The sequence below is a fragment of the Protopterus annectens genome, chromosome 9.part0 (assembly GCF_019279795.1).
Source record: "Protopterus annectens isolate FY-2018-M chromosome 9.part0, PAN1.0, whole genome shotgun sequence".
NCBI lineage: Eukaryota > Metazoa > Chordata > Ceratodontiformes > Protopteridae > Protopterus > Protopterus annectens.
This window is the reverse complement of record NC_056743.1, coordinates 1,285,143,651-1,285,164,573: the sequence shown is the minus strand read 5'-3', so window position 1 is coordinate 1,285,164,573 and position 20,923 is coordinate 1,285,143,651. Positions and strand designations below refer to the sequence as shown.

Here is a 20,923-nt window from a genome sequence, read left to right as displayed (position 1 = left end):
GTCTGTTATCCAGAGTACTTATAGATGTTTTGAGTATCGTTTATGCTTCTACTGTGGCATACTGAGAGCATGCTGCAAAATGAGCTGGTCTCCGTGGCGACAGCAGCATACAGAAAGGGCATCTGCATTAGGGGACCAGCAAGTATGACACTTCTGTAAAAGCTTTGCTTGCTGAGATTTTGTCAAAACAATCAAGAGGAAATTGTCTCCATTCAACACTTCAGGTTAATGTCACATTCAGCATATACCTGTGCTGCCTCCAGAGAACTACCTTAAGAAACCCCAAGTGCAAGAAGAAACAAATGAATTACTGAAAGTGAATTGTCTTGTATGGCAAACATATATTTTTCTAAAATTACAGTGCCTGCTGGAAGAAAAGCGCATTTTGTCATGATATTTCCTAGACAGACATGCTGCAAATTGTGAATTTGTCTGGATCATATTGACACAAGTTATTTGGGTACCATACAAGTGTGGCATCAATAAGTCTTCTGAAAGGATCACAAGGGTTCTCCTTAATTAGTTTCCAAAAATAACTTTTTAATAAAAACATGGGAGAAAAGCATTCTGAGCATCCCCAGACTGTGTTTTCCAACCTGTCGTTGATGTTCCAGAACTCTGAACTGTCCCACTTGGTTGAGAGTAATTCCAGTGCATCACCAGTAGGTAGAGGGTCTATCAGTTCTGTGGCATCCCTGGTGCTGCCCATTGTGTACACTCTGATCTGCAGCTGTGGGGTCCTGGCTAATGCATTAATCATCTGTACAGTACTGAGTTGTAAGCAGAAATGTGTATCAGATATCTATATCTTAAACCTTGCAATAGCAGACCTGCTGTTTTTGGTCGGGATGCCATTTATTATCCACCAGCTCATACAGGAAAAAGGATGGGTGTTTGGAGAGTTCTTGTGTCGGGCTGTCACTACCATTGACCTTAACAACCAGTTCACTAGTGTGGCAATTGTCACTGTTCTCTGCATTGACAGGTGAGATATCTGACTGCTCAATCAGACAATCGTAGAAAGATCTGATGGGGTTACTAGTGATTAAAATTACATGTTTTTCTTTTAGGGCAATTGCTTGTTAGGTTTTGCATAAATAAATAATAAATGTGTAGGATTAACATGGAATTTCTTAACATAACTGGCTGCCTGAAATGTATAGTAAACATATAAACCTCAGTGTTAGTCAAGAAAAAACTCACTGAATTTGATTTTCACTAAACTTGCTGTGTAACCCACTAAGATCAGGGAGCCATAGATGAGAGCTAGATCTACAACCAGAACCTAAATATTCACCCAGGAACATAGGAGAAGCTCAAATTTATATAGAGTCCATTTCTGAGATACGGTATGTGCATGCATGTGTGTCACTAGATGTGTTTGTGAGGGGAGAGGGGTCAATATACTAGTGCAGGTTTTTCATAATCGGACCTAACTCCTCAACAGTGAGTACAAGTTCTCATCCTGAGATTAGAGGAGGTCTGGGCTCAGTAACTGCTCATGCTAACATACACAGCACTGGTAAATTCTCATAGTCTGGGCTGAAGAATGTATCTTGCTACACTTGTGATTAAGAATATTGTCATATATCTACTGTCAGACCTGAAAGACTGGCCCCATCTGATGTGAGATGCAGCTTCCCAGAAGGGATAAATTAAAGTCTGCAGCAGAGATTTACAGAAAGGTAATGAGTTGTATGGTAGCGTAATTGTTTTCTACTGCCTATGTTGTAATTGACTGAATTTTCTCATACTGCACACCTAGGAAAGTTATTGTTGTAGAGTAAAGGGTCAGGTCATATGGAAGAGCAACCATAATAAGGGAAATGGAGCAGGACTCAGTAGTATAATATAGCAATTAGATGGGTATAGTTAACTCTGACGCCTGAGATAAAGAAAAATAATTATCAAGTGGTGGTGCTTTCCTCTTTTTAAGCTGTGCTAGTCATATTGCCTACTTCTGCCATTCTGAAATGACATTTCCATCAGTTTTTTTTAATAACAATTGTCTCCCATTTTTCATAGTCTGAAACACAACTGCCTTTCTTCCTGCACCTGACATGAATAGAAGATTTTGTTCATCCTCAGTGCACCAAAGTGTTAACTACCATTGTCTCAGACTATTTTTTGCAATTTTATCTTTGTTTCTGATGGTCCTAGATGCCATTTGCTTTTCTTTGACCTTTCAGCCTGTACTGAATTTCTCTTTTAGTGAAATAAAAAACAATTTGTGTTTTATATATATATTTGACAAGTTGCATAATTGACTGTGCACAGCTGTCTGGTTGAACCTTTTACTGGGTATTTCTGTCACTGTGGCTTATCACACTTGTAATTGACTCTGCCATTCTTTCTTTTTTTATTGTCATAATTGCTTGTACCTCCATTGCTGCAGTCTGTCTGCACTTGTTCTATTGCTCAAGGCAGTCATCATTCTGCAGTCTTATCATGAAATAATGCTTGACTCATAGTAGCTGTCACACTTGGCACATATTAAATAAATAAGCAAACAAACAACAGGGAAATCTGATGCTCATAACCAAGCTATAAGCTGTATTTTGTCATATCAAATCATATCACAAAATGCTGTGAAAAGCAGACAGTGTGACCACCTGGTCTCCTTGACTGTTGCAGCTAGTCTAGGGCAGGTTCTATTCTTCTTCCTCTCCATTCAGCCCAGGGACCCCAAGCATTATAATATCTAAGTTGTCATAACTTCTACTGCCCATTTGACAGCTCATTCTACTTACCTACCACCCTCTCAAAGTAGCAGTAGTTCCTAATTTCCAGAATGAGCTGTGTTCTCGTAATCTGGTAGTCAATCCATCCTATCAGCCTAATAATTTATATCTAGCCTAATCCTATCATACTTGCACGTTCATACATTGTAGACTTATACTGCCCCCTGGCTCTTCTCCCTTTATTTAATTAACAGTTTTTTGGGGGGTCTTACCTTCTGTTATTCCTTTCCAAACAGTCCATTTATTCCATCAAGGATGGGAGGACCTCAGGAAGGGACCATAAAACAACTGAGGAAATATTTTTTTTTAATACAAGGGAATACAAACTTGTGGGATGAGGTAAAAAACTTACTTCCAGGAGGGAGTACATGTAATGATGTTATATTTATGTCCCATCATAGTCCCCTGCATGATATCATTAAGTGTTTGCCTACTCCATGGAGACATTATTCCAAAAGCTATGAAAGACAGTGCTCTGGTGGCAGCAAAAAACTCATGACCTCCTCCAAAAGAATGAGAACTGGCATCAACCACTTGATCCATTTACCCATCCCGGCTAGCTGTTTCAGTGACTATTACTGCTCTTTATTTACTGCAAAGAAGTAAAGGTCCTCAAGTCTCTTTTAATTGTGTGCAGTATTACATACATAGTCCTACAAGTACCTGAGAGATGCACATTATCACCTTTGCCCCCCCCCCCCGGGATTATTCACCCACTGGATAGAAATCCCTGACATTTGGTTTGGTCTTATTGCTGCCCTTTTACAATATGCACAATAATTCATACCTGTCATATTCATTCTGCTGCTCCAGGTTCCAGGATGACCCCATGATAATGCTTGCCAGGCTAAGTCTGCTTACATACAGATTTATGCACTGAAAAATCAGTTTTTCTCCTGCACTGGATCGAAACTTATTAATAGGCTTCACTCACTGAAAGTTGGCTGGAGTGTCAACCATGACAGAGAAATAACTGTTAGACAGAGAAATCTTGAAAGACAGCTGATCATCAGCTGGTGCAAGTTAACTGCCATACAGTAAACTCTTGATGCATTGAGTAAGTTGAGGAGAAGAAAAACAAAAGTTCCCAGTAACTGTAAGAGCTGTTTCTGCTTGTTACTTATGTAGCAAGCTGCTTGCTAATATGTGATGAGCAGCTTGCTACAATTATTACTACACTTTGAGCCATTCTGCAATGCAGCCATCATCAGAAATGCAGTTTTGGCATTCCTTTATGAATGATATCCTCAAGACTTCATTAATTAATGCCAGCACTGCAATTCCACAACATCAGCACCTGACAACTACATCACCTAGCAGCTATGCTCAGGGCAGCCACCCGCTTTGTCCCATCCTAGTTGCATTTCTGTTGTCAGTGCCAGTTATGATGTTGTTCATTCTCTGTAGCCCTAGATAGCCTTATACATCTACCTCTGTCAAGTAAACCTAAACCTCGTATGTGTCACTGAGTGGGGGATGATTTTTTTTTAATTTTTAATCTGTTCTTTTTTTTTTAATTTGTTAACCTAGTAAGGGCACTGGATATGAATCCTTTTTAGGGGTGACCAGAGAGCACTGGTTAAGTGAGTTGCTCAGAGTCACATAATAGGAAAATAGAGGCTTAGGGAATCAAACCTTGTATTACATGTAGCAGTTCATTAACAGCTCATAAAGGAAAGTAATACCTCACTGAAAGAGTTATGAGTTTATGAAATTTCCTGGTGCTATGCTGACCGTCAAAAAATCTTCGTATAAAAAAATAAGGGCCCTACATTATTCAACAATTTCTGTCAAACCTGCCTTCTAAAGTAATGACAAGATTCAGTGAGGAATAAATGATAAAGAAGCAGGGGTCTCCAATTCACTTACCGCCCCCCCCCCCCAAAAAAAAGTAAAAATAAATATGCTTGCAATATAGAGTAAGAGAGTGTGTTATAACCAAATCAGTGTCAATATATGCCTCAGTATACCATTGTTATACTCTTACAACTGTAGTAGAACTGATATGATAGCACAAATGCAGCTGTTACAAGTACGTAATTCATGAAATGGCCATAGGTTCATAGGTTCATAGGATGATACTAGGCTATTGGACCGGAGGCCTTTATAAGCCTAGCCAAGAATTTCACCCATGTTCCCAAAAGTTCAGCACCTGTTTTCCCTGTCCAGCAAGGACACAGGTGGGATCCCAGAGATATATTTTCTATTTCCCATCCAGTTGTCCAGGTTCCTATTAAAGAGAGCTAGTGAGGTTCTCTGCTTGACATGGAGAGGAAGTCTATTCCACAGATAAGGGAATTGTTGGGGCACAAATCTATCCTGCCAACAAGTTCTGTTAATGTCACAGATAAGGTTGAGACCTTGCGTGCAGGTTGCATGGGTGGAGTTTGACTTATGGACATGCAGCAACTCCATCAAGGCTGAATCTGAGATGACCTTGTATACCAGACACAGGTCACATCTAAGAAGTCTGTATGAGACTGAGTAGAGGGACAGGGCTTTTAGCCTATCTGTATACAATAGGTGTCTGAGAACCTGGATTTTCCTTGTCAGGAACCTCTGTGGTCTCTCCAGCTGCTGCATCAACTTGGCAAGGTACATGCCGAAGGGGGCATTGTACTCGATAATGGGTCTGATAAGGGAGGAGTACAGTGATGTTATGACCTTGTTCCTGGATGAAATACCCTTACTTATGAGGTGGGCCATGTAGAAAGCATTCTGTACAACGGAGACAACATGGTGGTCAAAAGTCAGGTTGCTATCAACCTGGATGCCCAAGTCCATCATGACTGATTGCATGCTTAGTTCATTGTTATTAATGTGATAATTAGTGGGGACACCACTTTTCACAAAGGGGATAATGATGCCTTTCTTGGCATTCAGTTTGAAGCAATACTTCTAGCACCAGTCATTAGTTTGGTTAAGGCCCTCTTGGAGGATGTACACATCACTAGGGGAATTTATGATAGTGCCCAGCTTGCAGTCATCTGCAGACTTGGTCAGCCACAGACCACTGGTTTTGGGTTGCACCTCAGAAAAGTGTATCCCAAACAGTAGAGGCCCCAAGACCAATCCTTGAGGTACGCTACTACTAGAGGTGGCTTCCCCTATTTTGACTGAGTGGGTTCTATCAGTGAGCCAGTTAGCTACCCATCTGGTAACAGATGGGTTGATGCCTAGCTGAAATAATTTATCTATTATGCCTGAGTGGGAGAATAGTGTTGAAGGCTTTGGCTAGGTCAAAGTAGGCGGTGTGCATTGTCTTGCCCTTATCCATGGCTTTGGTGGCTGTTTTGAGGAAGGCGACCAAGTTTAACAGGCATGATATCCCTTTGACAAAACCAAAGTGTGTGGGATCAAGTGTTTGGAGGTTGCCAGTGTCCTTGTTTATAAGGTCCATGATAATGCGGTCCATGGCCTTGCAGTTCAGGCTAGGAAATCACTGTAAAAAAAGGAAGATGCTGCTGAAAAACAATGGAACTGACGTTATGTGTATGATACTGTTCCACAAACTCCTCAAATGTCACTCTTTAAGCTAAAGTGATAGCTGTCTCAAACATCTACATACCAATACTGATTACCTGCAGACATATCTAGATATCTCATAGGGCATTAATTCTTGTATGCTGTGCCACATAAATTATTTTCTTTCATATTTTATATTTAAAACAATACACTACATTTACATAAAATGTACATAAAATTAAATAGTTACATTTGAAAGTAACTAGACTCATATTAAAAGTTTGATATTAGCTAATATTTTACTGTACTCCATTTAACTGTCATGTTTTCATTACCTGTCATATCATTACAATTCTGTGTATGTTCATTTACTAGTCTATGCTTGTACATTTATTATTTTTTGAGTAACTGACATAGCATTACTAGTCTATGTATATACATTTACTGATGTTGTGTAACTGCCTTCTACTCATTCTGCAAAATGGAGCATAGTCTGTTTGGGCCTCCGCTGAAAATGGGACTTGTAGCCAGTTGGACTTTCCCGATAAGCAATAAATAAATAAATAAATTAATTAATTAATATAAGTAAATCTGGCAACTTGTTCCCTGTTAAAATTTATATATGCAACATGTTTGGCAGTAGGTATAGAGAATTAAGGTGCTGAACAGTGAGCCGCTTCCTGTACCCATGGTGCAGTGTTTGATTCTTTCCACCTGCATTTGCATCTACTCTAGCGTGTGACTGAGTCAGTAACCAGACAGTGCTCGTGGGTCAGCAATGAAAAAGGACACTTGTATCCAGTGGGCTTACTCAGTTAACAGATGTATAAAATAGAAACATGTTCTACATCACCCATCAAGGTCAAATTTTTCGGAAATTGTTGGAGGGCTCAGAATAAAATAACCAAATAAAGTACATGAAATAAAAATGCTGCAGTCTCAAAACCCATGTGCTGTCATCGGGTAACTGTGATAACAGCACAGTCTTGATTCTATAGAGCAGCACACTTTCCTATTTAATTTTCTCACTGGCTGTCCCTAACATTTCCGATGTTGTCATTTCAGCATTTTCCATAGTTGTGTAAAAGTTTGCAGAATATTATATGTTTAGAAAAGAACTCGACAACTAAAAATATTTTACTTAAACAGGGATATAAGCTAGACATCTTAAGGAAGGGAAATATATATTAATGTTGTTGTCTCACTTTTGCCAACAATATGGGGTGAAGAAATTTTAAAGTCCTGTTGTACTTTTTTCTTTCTGTTTGTTGACTTGTTTAACCACATGGAATAAAAGTCTGTTTATGGAAAGGCCTGGGGAAAAAAATCTAATACAAACATTTTAATGGTTATAAAATTCCAATAAGGGCAAACTGAATAACTGCTTTGTAAAAATCGGTGAGCGTACATGATTAAATAAATGAGTCTACAAAACAGTAAGTAGAACTGTATATTAAAATAATATAATTATACAACAAGACCTCAAGAATTGTATATAATGGTTTATTTGTATATGGATTGCACACAGAGATTAAAACTGTACTTGCATTTGCAGCTGATGTTGGGAAATGTCTGTACTTACTATGGAATTGTATATCATATTGTGGACAGTGCACTACACAGAGAGTGTGCTAATCACGCTTGTTAGAAGGAGATCAAGTGCAGCTTCTGCAGTTATGTAAACATGAGGATGGTTAGGAGGAGGAGAGAAATGATAAAATGAGAAATGTAAAAAGTGTAGCAGGTAGCAGTGTTGACTGATGGTGATGATTATATGTGTGAAGAAGGAAGGAAACAGTGCAGAAGATGACGGATAGTGATTAGTTTTATGGAAGAGGAAGGAAGATAGTGATGGGTACAAGAAAATTAATTTTGTCAGCGGTAGGGACTGAAGAAGAGGAAGAGAAAAGTGCAAGCTGAAGTTAAGGGATGAAGAATGGGCAGGAGTATTAGGAACAGTGAACAAGGGTTACCTAGGTTTGCCATCTCTTCATCTTTTCATAGAATTGTCCTTATTTGAGAATTAGTCCCGGGAAAAAACACGGAAATGGCAAATGTAGTGTCATTTTATCGCAAGCAGTTTCTTTCTTTCCTCTAATTGTTGCAGAAAATTATTATTCTCTATCTGAAACACCTTACTATGACATAGAATGACAGAAACAATTACATTTTGTAACAGCAGGCCTTCACTTCAGGTAGTAAATGGAAATTTAGATTTTAACATTGATTCTGGGGTTCTACTGAGAAAAGGACACAATTTCTTGAATCTCAACAATATGACCCCAATACAGAGAAAACCAACCACTGCATACTTGAGTGATGAAACACATCAAAAATGTGCTTTTGCAGAGGCATCTCTATAGTCATGCAATATTTGGAGAAAAGAGAAAACTTTAAAAAGCAATGCACCTTGGTCTTGAACTCACAAATGTCTCACTCTAATAGTTTCAAAGAAATACATTTCAAACTACTGTATGCTGAGAGAAGGCCACATTACTAAATGTGAGTTTACTCAAAATTTCATGTTTCTGCAAAATTGTCCTGATTTCAGCATCTGTAATTGTCACGGCTTTGTCTTAGGCAGAATGTGGCGAGAATACCTTCTGCGTGTGTTTCTTGAATGCCTGCTCATAAAACAGTTTGTTTAAAGCAATTTTCTACACATTGGAATAACTCACAACACTCTAGATTTCTCTTCATCACAAAATGTTAATGCAGTCTTCCACCTCTGAAACAGTCCTCACCTCAGTCATGACTTCTTAATAAGCGTTTTCTCAGTATGAACTGTCTATTACCACAGTGATCGGCATTATTTCATTTATAATCAACCACTACCCTTGTGACTGCAGAATGCAGTCTATGCAAAATGCTTTGAGTTTGGCTTTATGGCACTGGGTGTGGTTAGAGTAGTCATCTCAGAGCCCTAGTGAAATACTGCATGCTATATTTCAGGACACCTGATAATTAGCAGACAAGGATTGTTTTGTATTAGTCCATTGCATTTGTTTTCTGTGCCAGTTACACACTTTCTTGTGCACATGTTGTCAGGCTCACAGCGAACTCATTAATAACAATTTGCTTTAATACTGCCCTATGCATTATGGGTAAAACCACTTTTGTTTTACACAGGCATAGCTAGTTAATCACTAATAGTATTGATCAGTGTACTGATTTGTTATCACCATATACTACCCCACTTCCCAGGAGGAGGCAATGAAATTCTTTTGGGGGGTGTAGCATACTGTACAAATCTGATCATTAATTCATTTCAATGCGCATATTTTTCATTTTGGAGACATGCAGTATCAAATGCATTTGACAATACTGTACAGCAATTTGCATTTTGCAATGATACAGAAAATATTTAGGCTTTTACAGTTGCTAATCATATTTTCCAGTTTATTTTGTATCTGTTCTGAAACCATCACAAATCTTGGTACCACCCTGGAAGGCTTATCTCCTACCTTCATGAAGTAACTGTGACTGGCAGACAACACAAAGGACTTGTGACACATGTAAGTCACTACTGGTTAATCCGTCTCTCCAGTGACGTCACTTTTGAGCAAAATGTTGTGGTTGTATAAATCACCATTAGGCAACGTGTCTACTTTTGGGTAGAATATGATCCACTCATCAGTGCCTACCACTTCTTTAGATCACCCAGGTTATGGCATTTGCTGATTCAGTTGTAAAGATTATAAAACACCAGAGGCCAGCATACGCAGCTAGTAAATACTTTTATTGAAAAATGGATGTCAATAAGACATATAATGCCACAAAATATATCAGTTCAAACCTGTTTCGGCTATGTAGCCTTCATCAGTGATAAAGCATTATACATCCACAAAATCTACTGAATATTTATAGATACCACCAGCTAATGAAAATATGGTATGGTCCAACCCTAAGGCTGGTTTCTCATAATAATTTATATGATTTAATAAAACATATAGTGTCATCACCATCTAAATACTACAAACAATTATCAAAAAGTGAATAACAATGTCATATGTATATATGTTGTAACCATAAGAACATATGACAATGATAAACATAAAAAGTAATAAACATACACAATAAACAACAAAACAAGGATTACTAAATGATTGTCAACAGTGTGCTACCTGGTGAATATATCAGATGTACACATAGTCTACTTTATAAACATTCAGTTGGGCTAGTATTGTTATAAAAACATAAGTATGATATATAGCTGAATGTCAATGGGTTATGGCATAAATAGATTAAATAGTCATCCACCAACTTATCACAAAAATTATGGCTTGCCAATATATAGCCCATATTTTACCCAGACCCCTGAATGAAAAATTGAACACAAAAGTGTTCTATGAAAATATACAACATGAACATAATCCTTAATTTGTCTGAACCGATGGTTAATAAACCAACAGAATTTGTCTCATGATAATGACACTATATGTTTTATTAAATCATATAAATTATTATGAGAAACCAGCCTTAGGGTTGGACCATACCATATTTTCATTGCTGGTGGTATCTATAAATATTCACGAGATTTTGTGGATGTATAATGCTTTATCACTGATGAAGGCTACATTGCCGAAACCAGTTTGAACTGATATATTTTGCGGCATTATATGTCTTATTGACATCCATTTTTCAATAAAAGTATTTGCTAGTTGCGTATGCTGGCCTCTGGTGTTTTATGAGATAATGGTTTGGCCGAGCATACCCTACTTGTGAGGCGTTTAGTTTTTTCTCAGTGGTAAAGATTGTCTGCTCAGCTCTGACTTCACAGGAATAACTTGGACATGTCTTCAATTTCTTTTTAGTACAATGATGTCTACAGTTTGAATTACATGCAAGCTCAGTTTTTCAGATTTGGTAATCAGACATACCTGTTCTTCCCCCTTTCCTTTACCAGTCTAACTCAAAATGAGCAGTCAGACAAGGAGCAGACTGACTGCCTCTTGCCATCTACATATCTGTATGCAGCTTTAGTTCTCTGTTTTCATGCATTTTGTTTCACTGCCTCATACAGAATACTTCCATGCAACAACTTTGTCTCAGACATTGGCATGGGGATTGGAATTTGTCTTCCCAGCATTAGTTGTGCAGGGCACTGTCTAGTTGTACTATGTGGCATTACTCAGGATTAGCTGTGCAGGACGCTGTTTAGTTGTACTATGTGGCATTACGCATGTGGCATTACTCAGCATTGGTTGTGCAGGACACTCTCTAGTTGTACTATGTGGCATTATGCATGTGACATTACTCAGCACTGGTTGTGCAGGACACTCTCTATTTGCACTATGTGGCATTACTCAGCATTAGTTGTGCAGGACGCTGTCTAGTTGTACTATATGGCATTACTCCGTAGGATATTTGAACTAGGTGCAGATCTGAAGGGATATGATTTTCTTAGCTGTTTGCACAGCACTGTTTATTTTTAGATAATGTGGACTTGAAGTTGTATGGAAAGATCTGGGTTCATATTACATTATCGAATTGTTAAAACTTTGAACGTTATATGGTCGAACCCATATGATCGAACCTTTAACAATTCAAAAATGTAAAAATAAATAAATAAATAAACAACACAAAAAACCTACCTGACCGCTTTAGGTAGGGACCAAGCCCCCTTGCACCCCACACACACCTCACTCTTTAAATATACCAACTCCGAGATCGCACTACAGTGCAGGATAGGGAAATCTTCCCATTCTGCAATGTATGGAGATCTCTGTTGAAACGTTCAAACTGCTAAAAGTTCGATCATATGGGTTCGACCATATGACGTTCAAACTTTTAACAGTTCAACAACGTGATATGTACCCAAAGACCCATGTTCCCTTGCAAACTGTTGAACCTCTGAGGCTATAAGTCAAGTTCCATTGTCAGTGACAAGTTCAATAGGAATTCCATATCTGGAAGAAAGTGGCTTAAACTGGGATATGACTTGGTGGTGGGTTATTGTAGGTAGGTTAACTATCTCAATGTCTCTTGAATAATAGTCTTGTATTACTAGTATTACTAGAAAGTTTTTATTTCTACATTCACACAAGTCTGCTTCAGTTTTATGCCATGGCTTTTCTTGGCAATGGTAGCACAATCGTTAACTCTCTCTTTTGAGTAGGTTGGTGCTTAATACAGAATTAACACTTAGACTCAAAGCTGGTTATGTTAAAATTGATACTTGCCCACCACACATGCATTTTGACTGTCTTCAGGCACACGGTTAACCCTTGGTGTCTTTCATGGATTTGTCTCAGGACTCCTGCTCTTTGCAAAGTTGGCATTGCGCGCTTCTCTTTTGGTGCAACAAACTCTTACACTCTGACAACTGACCTCTCACAGCAAAATATTTGTACAACAAATGAATTGTCTGTTTCCATACTTGGCCCTCTATTATGAACATAACCAATTACAATTTGCAGGAATACATTTTAAAATAGTTGCTTTTCTGGAAATATCAATCCTATGATTATGTCTTGTGTATCTGTACTCAGATCTTCCTCAGTATCTGACTGGACTGTCTCAGTCACTGTATTTCTGGGCAGAGCATTTGAAACTATCAGTTGTTTCCTTGAAACATAAGCTGCTTTTACACTGAAACATCTGAAAATTATCAATAGCAGTTAACACCATGGAAGGCCTCTGTCCAAATCATGATCTGTCTGTAGTTGAAAACTCCAGATACAATGGGAGACATGAAGAGGAATCACATTACCATCTACCTGCTAGACATATCTGTTCATCTTCGCAGTATCTCCTTTCAAGTCTTGTTTAATGCTCTGGAACGGATGGCTACAACCTTTATATTGCCATCAACCTTTATAAATAAGTAATCACTAAAATGGCATTGGCAATATCAGTTCATATGCTAGTTTAGCGTCTTCTGTGTGGAGACATGCATGAATGGGCGTACCTTCGTTGAAGGTTGTGCGTCAGGGCTGGTAACTCGGCACGTAAAAATCAACTACCAATCATTACCGGACCGGAGTTCCACTGTGGCGACCCCTAACCGGGAAAAGCCGAAAGATACAACATAAATATTACCTAGTATGGTGCTTCCTCATTATGGTTTTATCATTTGTTTTTACATAGTTTTCCCTCACATACTGTGCAAAAGTTTTCTTCATTGATCTCATCTTCTCTGTGTCCTCCCAGTTTGCCCTAGTTAAATTCACATCACCTACTATTATACTTTCTGAAGGTTGTCAAAGAGCATATGAAGTATATATATTCCCAAGCTCCCACTTCTCTTCTTTTTGGTGGCCAGTAAATCTCTCTCACTCTAAAGTATTTGTTCTTCATTTCTATGTGGAGACACAGTCTAAACAGCTTTCAGTGTTAGCAACATTTTGAACATTCAAAACTTTAAAATAATTGTTTATTGATGCTTAAATACTCCATTCCATAAAAACTTCTTCCTATTGCAGTACAATGATTTATGACCCTCAAATGTAGTAGAATGATTTATAACCCTCAACATTCAAGGTCCACTCATTGTCTTTCATCTACAGTTTTGTTATACCAACTAGATCAATGTTACTAAATCATCTTTCACCAATAGTACGTTTTAATGATACTTTGAGCTGTGTTTGATTTGTTAACTAGGTTTCCTGATGAGAAACACAACTAGACGAAAACAACTTCTTCTTCTTTTGGCTGCTCCCATTAGGGGTCGCCACAGCATATCAACTGTTTCCATTTCTTCCTGTCCTCTGCATCTTGCTCTATCACACCAACCACCTGCATGTCCTCTCTCACCACATCCATAAACCTTATCTTAGGCCTTCCTCTTTTCCTGTTACCTGGCAGCTTCATCTTTAGCATCTTTTTCCCAATATACTCTGCATCCCTCCACAGCACATGTCCAAACCAATGTAATCTTGCCTCTCTGGCTTTGTCTCCAAACCTTCCATCCTGGGCTTTCCCCTCTAATACACTTATTCCTAATCCTGTCCATCTTCATCACACCCAGTGCAAATCTTAACATCTTCAACTCTGCCACGTCAAGCTCTGACTCCTGCTTTTTTGTCAGTGCCACTGTCTCCAACCCATATAACATAGCTGGTCTCACTACCCTCTTGTAGACCTTCCCTTTTGCTCTTACTGGTACTCGTCTGTCACAAATCACTCATGACACTCTTCTCCACCCACTCCATCCTGCCTGTACTTTCTTCTTCACCTCTCTTCTACACTCACCATTACTCTGAACTGTTGATCCAAAGTATTTAAACTCATCCACCTTCGCCACCTCTACTCCCTGCATCTTCACCATTCTTCTATCCTCCCTCTCATTCACACACATATATTCTGTCTTAGTCCTGCTGACCTTCATTCCTCTTCTCTCTAGAGCATATCTCCACCTCTCCAGGGTCTCTTCCACCTGTTCCCTACTCTCACTACAGATCACAATGTCATCTGCAAACATCATAGTCCACGGGGACTCATGTCTGATCTCGTCTGTCAACCTGTCCATCACCACTGCAAATAAGAAAGGGCTCAGAGCTAACCCTTGATGTAATCCCACCTCCACCTTAAATGCATCTGTCACTCCCACCGCAGACCTCACCGCTGTCATACTACCCTCGTACATATCCTGTACCACTCTTACATACTTCTCTGACACCAACTATTTTAATCAAAACATAGGCAAAAGATATATTTTCCATACTTTACTGAGATGTAAATCACATTGGGCAAGAAACAATCATATTTATCCAAAACTTTATGTTCAATATAATCTACTTCTCTGATCATTAAAGGTTTTATCAGATATAATTTTGTCATTTCAGGTTTATATCCTAATCGATTCATGCCCTGAACTTCCATGCAAAATGCATGAATAAATAGGCACGATCTTGCTTTTGCGCATGAATTCCATTGTCACTATTTTTATTTATTTATTTTATTTATTTTACATTTGTTGACCGGGCTAGTCCAGCTAGATACATATCCATTTTCAGCAGAGGCCCAGGGAGAAAAGCTCCTTGAGAGTACAGAACAATATTTTACTTAAATCAAAAAATAAAACAATTCAAAGTTTAACAGGTGGAAGTACCATATAAAGTTAAGCTATTTTATGCATGAAAGAACATTTTTCTGCACTAACATTTTTCTAGCCACTTGACAGAAACTGCTTCTATGCAGATCATTATTACATACATACTATGATGTCTCTGAAGAAATAGGAACTTAAAAGGTTTGCAAATGTTCCATAAAAGTTATGTCTTCTTCCATATGTGTCTTTGACTAATTAAAAAAAAAAATCTTATATTTAGATGTGTTGTCTGTCTTTTATGTCTTCTGTCATGTCTTCTCTAATGCTTCTGTCAGAATTACTTTAATTGTTTATTTCATCTACAAGCACACTGGTTCTGTTACTAGTATTAACTTTAACATCAACAAATGTTTCTTCTCTTTGTAATAGTTCTTTTATAGCCTTGTTACATTTTGTCTTTTTCCTTATTCCCACATTTTCAGAGTTTCTCTGCATTCTTTTTAGTGGACTTTTTACATGTCCTACCTTTGCTCAAAAACATCACTGTAGGTGTCACTGTCTTATCTATTTGTTAATTTACTAGGCGTTTATACAGAACAAACCTTGCCAATTCTTTATTACTTTAATCTTCCTTCGTACAGTTTAGTATCACCTCACCACCCACATCCACTTCCTGTTCTTGTTTCCCTTCCTCTGTTAGTTGAATATTATTTAAATATCTTACCTTTTTACACATCTATTTCCCCTCAGAGACTGCTTGCTTGTTTCTTCTTACAATAGGTGATCTTAACATTTTTTGTCTTGGTTTTATTGGAAGACGTATGTGCATTAGCATTTTCCGCTTACCTTTCCTATTGATTTTATGTTTTACTACCTCTAGTAAAGAGTCAAGTCCTGTTATCTTTAGATTGATTGACATCTAACAAAATCTTCATATTTTATATCTGCCCTTCAACATCTCCATTTGATACCACAATTCGGTACTATTCTCATATTGTTTGTTCATTCACATCTAACTCCTAGTCATCTACGTAAGGCTGAATGTATGCTGCACTATTCATTAATACTTTTACTTTATTCTGCTCTGCACCTGTACTTCTAACAAAAGTTCAGTATAATTCATCATGCCTGTGGCAGTGTTTACATTCTGCTCCATAACTTTCTTTCACTTTGTAAACTTTCTGTGCATTTTATACATCCAGCTGCATGTACTTGGGAGCTCTCATCTTTCTCTATCTGTAGTTCTCTTTCTCCTTCCTGAAACTTTCCCTAAGATACTTCAGATTGAGTCCTATTTACTAAGTATACTTCAGTAACTAATTTCATAACATTTTACATTTCTGTAAGCAGTTTATTACATCGTTAACTGACTGCATGATCCGATTCTTTACTTTTAAGTATAAGAAAACAGTTCTAGTAATTGCCCAAAGCTTCTCTGAATTATTAAAGCAATATGGACTTTATACTAGTTCCTAGAAACTTGAGATTTCCATAAATAGTAGCTAGTGGTTAATATAGAGGATTATGACTGAGTCTTCAACATGTATGCCAAAATTTATCTCCTCCTTGTACTACTAGATAGACAAAAATAAAAAAGCAAACAAGCAAATAAACAAAACAAAAAAATGAAGTATTGTGCCAGCTTTGAAAGCCGGCAAACAGTGTGGAAGCAGTTTATGTCCTTACCTGTTCCATGCCTAAGAGAAGCAATTTGTTCCAAAATACATTTTGAGGGCTGTAATGTAGCAGACAGCAGGCAGAAATGGAGATGAATCAAAGCCATTTCATGTTCTGCTGCTGCTGTTTACCATCTGGCACTGTCAGCTTTCAGCCCGATATGTGATCATAACAGTGTATAGGGCATGCTGAGACCGGGGTCTCACACTAGAGTAGCACTGAGCCATGATGTCATTTAACTGATACTGGAGCATAATCATGGCACTCCATGCACTACAAGTCATTTAGGGCATAAGCCTTAAATCCGCCACAAATTAATATACTTGGTGAAAGACTGCATAAATCCTCCCATTACTTTACCAGAATCAAAATACACTGTGCTTTGGCCTTATTATAGATACACAGCAGCTTATTTATGAATCAAATATGTTAATATGAATACACAGAATTAGCTATTACTAACACGACAACTAACCCTAGTACTAGACTTTAGTCGGGGTCCACAATTACCTGCAAACCTCATCTAATTATAACATCAGATGTGATTGTGTGTGTGTGTGTGTGTGTGTGTGTGTGTGTGTGTGTGTGTGTGTGTGTGTGTGTGTGTGTGGATATATATATATATATATATATATATATATATATATATATATAAATAAATACACACACACACACACACACACACACACACACACACACATATATACATACAGCCAAGGCTAGTTCGGTTACCTCAACAGGAAAACAATATTGCCAGAAATTAGGAAGACTTACTATCAGTTTAACAGACAGTGTATGGTACTATCAGTTTCAAAGTGGTATAAAATCCAGTGGAATCACAAGCATTGACCTATTTTCCTGTAAAAATTATATTGCATAGAAGTTTAACCAAGCAGAAATAACTTAAAAAAATCAGATAATATCAAAGCTTAAAAAGAAAGCATTAAAATCATTGCTATATTGGAAGTAGTGTTAACCGTATGAGATGGTAAAAATGGCTTACTTTAAAAGTGGCATTGTTCAATGCCCTAGAATTTGCTTTATTATATAAGCGCAAGTTGCATTCTCTTAATATCTATCTTGGGCCAAATACTTTTCAAATGTAACAATAAATAATTCACAAGCTTGCCAAAACATAATGACAGCATTATAAAATCACTATTCTAGACCTAAAAGTACCTTTCAACAAAAGAAGAATGGAATATTAATTCATGTATTAGTATTCCTGACCACACAGTGTTTGCTGATGGTGGTCTCCCTGTGGGTGCAGAGTTTGTTGCAATACTGTCAACAGATTGTTCACTTTCACTACCTCCTTCAAAAAAGAAATATATTAGCTATGCAACCACTACAAATAATCTGCTTAATAAATTTATTCAAACCAAGAAAGCATTTTGTTTTACTAGAAAGCAGTCTCTTCATTCAGCTGCATTCATTTATTAACATTCCGCAAACAAATTACATCTCCTAAAGTATCAACAAATAATAAACAAAAAAAATAATTATTTCAAACAATAATTGTAATAGACACCAGCAGCTAACATGGTCCAAGAGTTTCTTGAAGTCATCAAAGTCAGAACATTGTAAACTGGACCCCAACCACTGTAAATTTCCACAGCAACAATGAAAAGATACCATTGACTGCAGTGAATACCAGTAGCTGGTTACCTGAGCCATTGAGGTAATTCATGTCCACTTGCAAACTTGGCTTATCTGTGATAAAATTGCCAAAACCTTTTTATTTTCCTGACAAGACTTCGTAATTATTTTTTTACTCGCCCTCTGTTATAGGTCTGAAAATCTGTGTCATACACAAGATACATTATACACTAGACTCATCCTTAGGAGGATTTCCACCATTGTGGAGTAATTAGTTAACATGTTACCGCTACAGTCTCAGTCACTAGCTTACATTGTTCCGTTGCTTTCTTTCTGTCTTCCTGTCTTGTTCAGTCTTGTTAATGGATTGTACAAGACTGCAGACTCGTATGATTATTTTCCAAAACATTTCAACACAGGAGGATGATTTTAAAGTTTCTTCTTCAGAAAACTTGAGCCAAAATGCTCCAGCACATCAAAGGACAGGTGATGTCAGCTTACGGCACAGTCCTCTCAGTTGCAATTCAGTCTGTTCAAGCAGCTCCTTGTCACAAATCTTTTTGTGTTACCTGGTATCTTCTGACCTGAATGATCTATTTTCTTCAGATGAAGACATACTTCGGTCAACATGTCTGGTAACACATTTCAGCGATACAGGGATAATTAATGCATTAGCTGACCAAGAAGACCTAGAAGGCTGGGACAAAGTACTTGCCAAAGTGGAACTCCTGTTACTACTTGCTAAAATCTTCTGCACTTCTACGTAGCAAATAGTGAAGCTAGACATTTTGTAAATACTCTCAACAAAGTAGTTAGGTGTAAAGAAAAAGTTGAAAACTGGAGTCAGGCATTTCCTGTGGGAAAGACAGATTGGGATGTGTAGGTTAATATCCTTCACTTCTACTACTGCTATCCATAAATCCTCACTTATGAAAAGGAACATTTTTTTTCAGAGTTAAAATGCAGAATTGCTGTATAGAATGAACTTGTCTGTGTTTATCAAGTTCAAGACTGGTCTCTGCTTGTTGTCCTTTTCTAGAACTGCAGAGAACATTAAATAAAACAATGTCCCCTGTCAATGAGGTGGCATTCACTGCACTGCAAGGCTAAAGCCAGGGTTATATTTAACTGCAGGAAGTGGGGTATGCAGGGTGGAGCCTGTGAATGGTTCCTATAAAATTCTGCTGCATAAACCTTGAACATGATTTCTGGGCTGAGACTGAAGTAGGTCCATTTGGGTCAGTACTCTACCCTGATTACCAAACTAAATAAATAAATAAGTACTTGTTTGAAGTAGTCTGATGCAATTAATATGCAAAATAAGGAAACATTCCATCTAAAAGACATAGTAAGGTCTATGAACGAGAAAAGAAATGTGTGTTTAAGTAATATATGCACTGATAGAACCAAAATATTTCTGCAGAATACTATTATTATTGTTTCTTATCTTGCATTTGCTTCTGAGAACAGAGCTGTTTCCTGAAGATGTGTCTGTTATGTGTCTGGGGAAAGTCCTGGTGTCATGAGAGATGAGAATGGGAACTATCCACCTAACTTTTGTCACCGGGGGAGATTCAGAACCACAAGATGATATTCAGAAAAAGTATAAAGTGACTGCTCGGTGATAAATAGTGTGGTTAATATAACATGACGTGGCCCGATGGGGTTTAGGCATGCATGAGTTCTCACATAGCAAGGTCATGCATGGAACAGTGCTGCATAATGAAACTTCACAGCCACAATAATGACAGCAACCATGCTGCTGGAATGACTGCACTCTGAGCAATAACATGACCTAAAGGAAAGTATCAGGCAGGAGGACTGCCCAATGCTATCTGCATTCACACATGCTTGAAGTGCCCCATAGCAGCAACACAGGCACTGCAAGCAGTATATACAAGGGCACCACAACAAAGTACTGAGTAATTTTATCAAATAAATGTAATGGAAAGGGAGAGATAGGACAGCAGAAATGGGGGCACACCGAGCTGGGGAATGCACAGAAGAACAGCAGGAAGGAATGCTAAGTGTGGGAGGGAAGAAGGGTATTCTTTTTTGTGGGTAGATGTGCCTGTTTTTTTTTTTTTTTTTTTTTTTTTTTTTAAGAAGTTAGCAGAGAAGGCAGCAAGGGGAAAGTGTGGGTAGAATGGATGGTAAGGATAACATAGCAGGGAAAGATAAACAAACATATAACATAGACAAAGACTAACAGAGAAGGTAATGAAACATAAAGAGGGAAACTGATAAAAATGGACAGATGTGGACTGATGGAGGGCAGACAACTAGTGATGGGAAGGACTGGAGTACAAACAGAGACTATGTAGCACCAAAACAGAATGGGAGAGACAATGATGGGGGACAGGGAGAGATGAGAAAGACTTTCCAGATCAGACCAGAAATCTGTCACCCCTCTCTCACTTCTATGGCTGACATCATGGATGGGTACCCT

General features: G+C 38.0%; 1 protein-coding gene across 1 annotated transcript in view; it reads left to right on the top strand.

The window, feature by feature from the left end:
- Positions 1 to 20,923, top strand: part of LOC122812010 (melanin-concentrating hormone receptor 2-like) — a 454,828-nt gene that overhangs the window by 1,110 nt on the left and 432,795 nt on the right. Inside the window, exon 1 of the mRNA XM_044084224.1 lies at positions 1 to 985. This exon is cut by the window's left edge and continues 1,110 nt beyond it. Within this exon, the coding sequence (XP_043940159.1) occupies positions 552 to 985 (434 nt within the window). The 5' untranslated portion in view covers positions 1 to 551. The remainder of the gene's footprint in view (positions 986 to 20,923) is intronic.